The 8,810-nt window shown below is 45.9% G+C and overlaps 1 protein-coding gene across 8 annotated transcripts in view; it reads left to right on the top strand.

Annotated features, from left to right (window-relative positions):
* PPP6R3 (protein phosphatase 6, regulatory subunit 3) overlaps window positions 1–2,298 on the top strand; it is a 125,659-nt gene extending 123,361 nt beyond the window's left edge. For all 8 annotated transcript variants that reach the window (XM_010837662.1, XM_010837665.1, XM_010837664.1 and 5 more), the window contains one exon: window positions 86–2,298. In XM_010837662.1, the coding sequence (XP_010835964.1) occupies window positions 86–137 (52 nt within the window). In that variant the 3' untranslated portion in view covers window positions 138–2,298. The remainder of the gene's footprint in view (window positions 1–85) is intronic.
* The last annotated feature ends 6,512 nt before the right edge of the window (window positions 2,299–8,810 follow it).

Genomic DNA, 8,810 nt, shown 5'->3' with positions numbered 1-8,810 from the left:
GATGGACGTCGTCCACCCCCTCCAGGGGGGCGGCACGGCGTTGGTCTCTCTGGGAGTCCTGAGGCCGTCTCTCGCCCCCCTGCAGGACTGAGCAGCTGAGCGTGCCGGGCGACGTGGCGGTCAATGGCCCCGTATGATGAGGAGCCCCCCATGCTGCTGACCGAGGGCTGCGGGCGCCGCGCAGGTGGGGCTCCGGGCTGCGTGGGGAGCCCGCCGAGCCACCGCCGCTGCACTCACTCTGCAAGGGATCAGGACCAGCAAGCTTTCTATTCTAGTCTAAGACGCTGTACAGAGAAACCCAGACGTGTACAAATGTTGCACATTGACAAATACCAAGAATTTTTGCGTATGTTTATATTGTATTGTTCTAAATAATGGGTAGCCTGTGAAATAAGATCTTGCCACCCATGTAATAATAGTAGTAATACTATAGTTAAAATGGCTGTAAGAATAGTTTTATAAAAGTGAATACACAGATCTATTGTATTTGAAACATAACTATTTGACAATTATTAGTGTGACCAAAGTATTAGGCAGTTTTCATACATTTTTCACCTTGTACAAAATTCTGAATTCATTTTTCTTCCAGGTTGACAAGGAGTTGTAGGATTGAAATGCCCTCTAAGTGTTATTTTGGTTGTTCTAACTTACAAAAGTGATTTTGAATAAGAAATATTTGGTGTTCTTTTTATAACCAGTTTTTAATTGGTAACTGTTTTCTGTATTGTTTAAAAACGGATCAAAAAATGTAAGTCTATTGGTAGAGATTAAGTATTTATTGCTACAACTTAGTTGATAATTGTGTTACTGTAAAGCCATACGTTCTGTTAAAGTCTTGTTTGCTTGAACTGTTTATCCCTACAGGTGAAACACTAGAATATTGGGAGTGTACATGGCTTGTGGTTTGGGTTTTTTTTTTGTTTTATGTTTTGTTTTGGTTGTTCATCTGCCTTTTAACCCATTCACCAAAATTTACCTTGTTAATAACAAGCATCACCAATGAACATTTCAGAGCAATCTGCATCTGTAACATACCTGAATCGTATTAGGCAAGTCAGTGGGGAAATGCTCGTGCTGCTAATGGAATTAGAGTGCGTTCATTTTACAGGCTCGTCTTTTTAAACTAGAAATCAGAGTCCAGCACCTCAGCATGTTCATTGTTTTACTGTACCTTGTGAGGTTTTCACTCGTAAATTCTAAACCAGTGTATTTTTTTTTAGAACTGGTTTGTGTACATATATAGTGATTATGGATACTAATTCAGTGTAATTTATAATTTTCTATGTCGATATAAAAATACATCACAGCCTTCTCAACAGCTGCAGCAATATAGCGCACATTGCCGCACAGTCGGGTGGAAGGGTCAGATTACGTCACCTCTTGCTCTTGTAGATGCGAATCAGTTTTTCATTCTGTGATAGAAAATTATTCACGTATTTTTACATCATTTGTTTTTCTTGACCAGTATTTAAAACCAAAAGGATATTCTGAAAAATGGCCAACGATTTTTTTAGAAATAGCATCCCAAGCAGCGTGCCTAAACATTACATTGCATATGGAAATAAAAAAAATCAAATGTCTAATGCCTTATTTCTGGTTTACTTTTCCACTGTAAATGGTGTGGAGGCCCTTGGTGAGGTTTCCGGAGGCCGACTAGCCCCCAAGGACAGTGGGGCCAACCGCGTGCCCTGGGACAGTCAGTGGGGCTGCCACGCTGGCCTCTGCACCAACTCAGGGACCCTTTCTGTCGGGAGCTCCTCTCAGAAGACACTGTCCTCGAGCACGCTCCCCTGGACCCTCAACGCCGCCAGAGGACAGGCCTCCCCTCGCTGGTCTCAAGGGTGCTGACCGACGCGGCCCGACCTCGGGAACTGCCGGCGGCCGGCGTGCCCTGGTCTGGCCTGGTGGAGAGCTCTGCAGGGGCCGCCTGGCTCCAGGGCTGCACACACAGTCCCGCACCCTCTGGATCTCCTCGGCCTCTGCACCTTCCCAAGGTAAACCCGGCATCTTGTTCATCCCACCCGCTGCTGATGGAAGGGCCCTTGGGGCTTCTCCTTGGGGTGTGTCCTGCTCGTCTCGCCTGGCAGGGAGGGGACACGGGTGGGCAGTGCAGAGCCTGTTGGGAGTGGGAGTCTGCCAGCCCCAGGGATTGGAGCGAGTACACGCTCATTGAGTTTCTACTTTAATTTTTGTGGGTTGGCCCTACTGAATGCAAGACTACAGATGTCTATAATACCAGACCTGTATTTAAAAAAAGAAAAAAACGACAAAATAAAGCCTGGTTCTTTGTTTCCAGAAGTCTTCTCTGTACCTTGCTTGGGCTCTAGTAACCAGACAGGGTTTGGGGCCGTGAGAGCACACCACCGGATTCTGAGGGGTCGGGCTCCCTGGCATGGGATCCTGGGCTGGCGAGAAGGAGCCATGCTGGGTGACGAGCTACAGGCGTCCTGCCCCCGCGGCGAGAGCAGGCGGTGTCGATGGTGGGAGCACCGTGAGCCCAAGTCTTCCTGCTGTGTGTGTCCTCCGTGTTTAGCGCCTCCCCAGCCTGGGGCTCTGGCATCTAGACCCAGCAGTAACTTGGAGGTGAAACTTCTCAGTTGTTCCACAACACCACCGCCATGGCACAGCTGCTCGCTGTCCCTGTTTCCCCATCTGTTTGCATGAGAAAATGTCCCCCTGGTTGGTACCCGTCCTCCAGAGCCAGCTGGTCACCAGGCCCCTGTGTTAGTCTGGACACACACCTCTACGTACCTGGACACCGCGGGACCTGCCAGGCTCTCAGGGCCAAGGCATCAAGGGCACCAGGGCCAGCTGGCACTGACATACTCACAAGTCACTCCACCCGCACAAGATGGAGAACTTTTCTGTCTCAGCTGCTTTTTCCGTCACATGGGAAAACCACAGCAATGAGTTCATGGATATAAAACAAGAAATGTTAGTATGAACGCCCTGCTCGCTTCTCCAGCTGCTAATGTCACCTACTGGCCTTTGCAAATCTTGGCTTCGAGCCTGGGTTTGAGCTGTTTATAGCCTGCACCTCTGGAGAACTCAGGTGCCTTCGCTCCAGAAAGATGGATTTAGTAATTTTCCTGCCTCAGGGTCAGCTACCTCTCACGTACCAGCTCTGGCACAACACCTGTGTTCAGTTTTGTCGGGACGGAGTCACGCCCCTTGCTTTGTCCACTGTCTGCTGCTCCTGGACCCCGGGGACAGGCCAGGAGTCGAGTTGCTTGCCTCACTCCACAGCCAGCCTCTCCTTTGATTCAGTTTCTTTGTCTGCTTCCTGTTCCTGTCCTTACTGATGCCTTTCCTGCTGAGCCCTTCATTTCAGTGGTCAGTGTCTGGGCTTTGCCCTTACCATCTCTGCCAGTCCTTCATCGCTTACCTAGTGAACAGAACAAAGTGCTGCCTTTGAATTTGTTCCCTGAGATGGCTTGTATGTGCTGAAAGATGAGGGCCACTCAGCTGACGGTGTTTCATACCACATGACGTAAGATGTTGGGTGGTTCTGTTTTTATTTCTCCTGTATGGTTCTCTGCTTGTTAACCAAAACTGAGATCTTCAAGCACTGTCCTAAAAGCTTTATGTGCATTAACTTTCCTTCACAGCAGTTTTATGAGATGGACGGCTGTCCTCATTTCACACATGGATGAGAGGGGCACAGATGTTAGTTTTGTGAAGGTTAACTTCAGGATTTAAAGAGCAGTGCTCAGTGTGGAAACGCTCAGCTAATGTCAGCTGCTGGTATCCGTAGCTGTTGGTTACTGTGGTACACGACCAAGCAGGTCGTTATGGTGTTTATTTTTTTCTTAGAATTTGTCAGTTTGGTGTCAGAGTAGAGCGGTGAGTGGAGACTGTCAAACATTGTTTAGTGGCCGGTAGAACAATAGAATGTCACAGGCATTGCAGTAGGCAAAGCCAGGTAGTGAACAAAACAGTTTGAACACGGACCAGTGTGTGTATGAGAATCACGCTTGGCGGTTACAAGAGCAGCGGCTTCTGAGGGGCGCACACTTGCTCCTGGACCCAGCCCCAGCTGCTGCTCTCTGGTCACTGGCGTTGTGTAGTTGCAACAGAGGCCATGTGGCCTGCAGACCCCAACATGTTTATTCTCTGGCGTTTATAGAGAAAGCTCGCTGGCCCCTGAAATAGGTCAGTGAAATGGAATAGAAGCCAGGAGTAGACTCACAGGTACATGGTGAGTTAATTTTCAACAACATTGCCAAGGCAGTTACACAGGGAAAGGAAAGTCTTTTCAGCCGGCAGCTGGCTATCTGTATGGAAAGAAATTAACCTTGAATCCTGTCAAACACCATATACAAAAAATTAATACAGAGGAACTGACGGGGGTCTCCCTGGTGGTACAGTGGTTAGGACGTAGCGCTTTCACTGTTGAGGGCCCAAGTTCAGTCCCTGGTCAGGGAACTACGATTCCCCAAGCCACGTGTCTGTCACAGCTCCCCCCCCCCCCCAAAAAAAAAGAACAAAATAGGCGATTGATCTAAAAACGTAAGTATTTACATAAGCTTCTAGAAGAAAACAGTAACTAGCTTTGCAATGGGCAAAGAATTCTTAGGACACAAATCACAAGGGAAAAGAAATGAGGCTGCCATCAAAATGAAATTTTTCTGCTCTTCAAAATGAACAGGTTAGACCGTGGACCACCAGGACAAGAGTAACGTCTGTGAGTCAGACAGAGGACTCCCATCCGGGAAATAGAAAAATGCAGCTGAAACAATGTGGGGAAGTGGAACCAGTGGGAAAGACAAGCACGTCATCACCAAGGAGTCACACGAGTGACCAATAAGAACATGAGCGATTGTGTCGAGTCACCAGTCACTAGGGAATGCAAGTTAAAATCACAGGTAGCTACCCTTTCCCCCCTGGCAGAATGGCTAAAATTAAGACCAACATTACCAAATACTGATGAAAATGTGGAGCCAGTAGAATATATGTCCATGAAAGATATATAAGGATGCTTATTATCACTTCGTTCGTAATAAGATAAAAACATGTCCAACAGTGGGAAAATCGGTAAGCAGATTATAGTATGTGAGGTCACAGCTGTTCACGGAGGTCCATGCAGGTGGGAGGCTGCAGACAGCAGCTGGGTGGGCTCCTGCTAAGTTGTTTGAGTAGTGTCTAGCTCTGTGTGCCTTATGGACTGTAGCCCCCCAGGCTCCTCTGTCCATGGGATTCTCCAGGCAAGCATACTGATGGGGGGAGTTGGGGTTTGCCATGCTCTCCTCCAGGGGACCTTCCTGGACAGCAGCTGGATGGACTCACTCATAAAACAAGTGGGAAAAGGGAGCCAACCTCTGTCTGGTGCTGCAGCTTCCCTGGAGCAGCTGGGACCTCATCCTGGATCAGCCTGCCCCACAGTGGACGACTCCATCCAGAATATTCTAGGGTCCCCTACACAGAGCAGGCACTTGGCACCATCACAGGAGATGGTTTGAGGCTGGACAGACTGTCATAAAGCCATTAGACAAAAACAGTGAACTCGGAGAAAGAAAGAATCATGCCACTTCTGAAGAGCTTACAAGCTGAAATTCCAAGATTGATGTACAGAATTCTAATGTTAACAAGAAATCATCCACTTCCATAACTAGGATCCACTTCAGGTGAAACTGATTTTATCAAACAGTCTCATAAAGACTATATTGTCATCCTGTTTATTTAACTTCTATGCAGAGTACATTATGCAAAATGCCAGCCTGTATGAATCACAAGCTGGAATCAAGACTGCTGGGAGAAATATCAACGACCTCAGATATGCAGAGGATACTGCGCTAATGGCAGAAAGCAAAAGAGCCTCTTGATGGAAGTGAAAGACTGAAAAAGCTGGCTTAAAACTCAGCATTGAAAACACTAAGATCATAGCATCTGGTCCTATCACTTCATGGCAAATAGATGGGGAATTGATGGAAACGGACACTTTATTTTCTTGGGCTCCAAAACCACTGTGGATGGTGACTGCAGCCATGAAATTAAAAGAGGCTCCTCAGAAGAAAAGCTATGACAAACCTAAAAAGCAGAGACATCACTTTGCCGACAGGGGTCCATATAGTGAAAGCTTTGGTTTTTCCAGTGGTCACATACAGGTATGAGAGTTGGACCGTAAAGAAGGCTGAGCTCCAAAGAATTGATGTTTTTGAACTGTGGTGCTGGAGAAGACTCTTTGAGAGTTCTTGGACTGCAAAGAGATCAAACCAAAATCAATCCTGAATATTCACTGGAAGGACTGATGCTGAGGCTCCAATACTTTAGCCACCTATGTGAAGAGCCAACTTATTGGAAAAGACCCTGATGCTGGGAAAGATTGAGGGCAGGAGGAGAAGGGGGTCGACAGAGGGGATGGTCGGATGGCATCACCTACTCAGTGGACATGAGTTTGAGCAAACTCTGGGAGACAGTGAAGGACAGGAAAGCCTGGCATGCTGCCCATCCATGGGGTCATAAAAAATTGGACACAGCTGAGCGACTGAACAACAGCATCAGGACTCAAGTAAGGATATTTAGGAGGCTCAAGGAGAAAAACAAAGATACACAGAATGAAGACGTTCCTCCCCACCCAAAGAAAATTATTGTAAACAAAACATCTAGAAGAGAGGAAAACCAATCAGAAATCTTGTAAATGAAAAACACAGCCAGTAACATTTTTTTAAAAGTCAGTAGACAGGATCAACTGTGGACATAAGTAGAGGGCTGACGGGTTAGAAGATAGTTCTGAGACCTTAGGCCAGAACCTTGCACGCATGCGGAGAGAGCTTGCAGGGCTTGGTGGATTGGTCGAGGCTGTAGCATGGTCTGAGGAGAGTTGCAGAAGATTGTGGAGAAGCAATGTTTGAACAAATACTAGCTGGTTATTTTCCAGAATTAGAAAAGACATTCTTAGATTGAAGTTGTATTTGGAATTCTAAGCAGGATAAAGAATAATCCCTTAGCACTTGCTCAATTGATTTGAAAGAGTATGCACGGGGTATCCTTGAGACAAAATAGCATTTTCTGGTAAGTAAATGAAATTTGTTGGTCTCATTAAAGAACAAATGGATGACCAAAGGAAAGCAGGTCTGTAATGATTATGTAGTTCTGGGAGCTTGGAGGTGGGGGAAGCACACAGGAATATACACCAGATGGGATGTACCTTGTTAATAGAACGAAGAATAAAAACCATACAATCTCAACAAATGCATAAAAAAGCATTTGACAGAATTCAACATCCTTTCGTAATAAGAAAACTCTCAGCAAATTGAGTATAGAAGGAACATACACAACATAATCAAGACTGTATATGACAAGATAAGTGATTCCATTTCCTTCCAATAGTTACCGTTCAGTCGCCCAGTCGTGTCTGACTCTCTGCGACCTCACGGACTGCAGCACGCCAGGTCTCTCTGTCCTTCACCATCTCCCGAAGTTTGCCCAAGCTCACGTCCATTGCATCAGTGATGCCATCCAGCCATCTCATCCTCTGAGGCCCTCTTCTCCTGCCCTCGATCTTTCCCAGCATCAGGGGCTATTCCAATGAGTTAGCTGTTCGCATCAGATGACCAAAATACTGGAGCTTCAGCTTTAGCATCGGTCCTTCCAGTGAATATTCAGGGTTGATTTCCCTTAAGATTGACTGGTTTGATACTTCTGATAAATACCCAGAATTGGGATTACTGAATCATATGGTCATTCTATTTTTAATTTTTTGAGGAAACTGCATACAGTTTTCCAAAGTGGCTGCACCGATTTACATTAACTGTACAAGGGTTCCCCTTTCTCCACATTTTCACCAGTATTTGATAATGGCCTTTTTAACAGGTGTGAGGTGGTGTCTCATTGTAGCTTTGGTTGACATATCCCTGATGGTTATCGATGCTGAGCTCCTTGCTATGCTCCTGTTGGCCATTGGTATGCCTTCGTAAAAATGTATATTCAGGTTCTTCGCCCACTTTTTAATTGGATTATTTGGGAATTTTGCTGTTGAGTTTATGGGGCTTCCCAGGTGGCACTAGAAGTAAAGAACCCTTCTGACAGTGCAGGAGGTTTCAAGTTTGATCCCTGGGTTGGGAAGATCCCCTGGAGAAGGGAATGCAACCCACTCCAGTATTCTTGCCTGGGGAGTCTCATGGACAGAGGAGTCTGGCAGCCTTCTGTCCCTGGGGTCGAAAAGAGTCAGACACGACTAAAGTGACATAATCTGCGTGCATGCATGTATGAGTTCCTTATATATTTTGTAGATTAATCCTTTGTCAGGTATATGGCTCACAAATATTAATATGTTCTTCCCTTTGTAGGTTGCCTCTTCATTTCATCATTTGTTTCTTTTCCTGGGCAGAACCTTTTAGTTTGATGTAGTTCTGCTTGTTTACTTTTGCTGTCAAAACAAACAATAATCATAAAAATATTTTATGATTTTGGTGTCACATCCAAAAAGTATTACCAAAACCAGTGTCAAGGAACCTTGTCTCCATGTTTTCTTCTAGGAGTGTTTATTTTCACGTCTTCCATTTCAAGTTAATCTTGCAAGTGGTGGAAGACAGGAGTCCAACGTCGTCATCTTGCACACTTCTCTTCTTTCATCACCTTGCCTGTGTCGTTCCTTTATCTAAGGAGCACATGGTGGTGTTTCTCTCTATGTAATGTGTTGTTTTTCTCTCGTGCAACTTTGAAGGTGTCCTCTTTGGCTTTGGCTTTTAGCAGTTTGTTTATGATGTGCCAAGGTTTGAGAAACTGGGGGTGATGATTTCTTCATGTATCTTTTCTGCCTTCTCTTCCCTTCCGTGCCCTCTCCTCTCCTGGGATCCCAGTTACATGGG

The sequence above is a fragment of the Bison bison genome, unplaced genomic scaffold (genome assembly GCF_000754665.1).
Source record: "Bison bison bison isolate TAMUID 2011002044 unplaced genomic scaffold, Bison_UMD1.0 scf7180017864080, whole genome shotgun sequence".
Taxonomy (NCBI): domain Eukaryota; kingdom Metazoa; phylum Chordata; class Mammalia; order Artiodactyla; family Bovidae; genus Bison; species Bison bison.
This window is presented reverse-complemented; position numbering and strand designations above follow the sequence as displayed.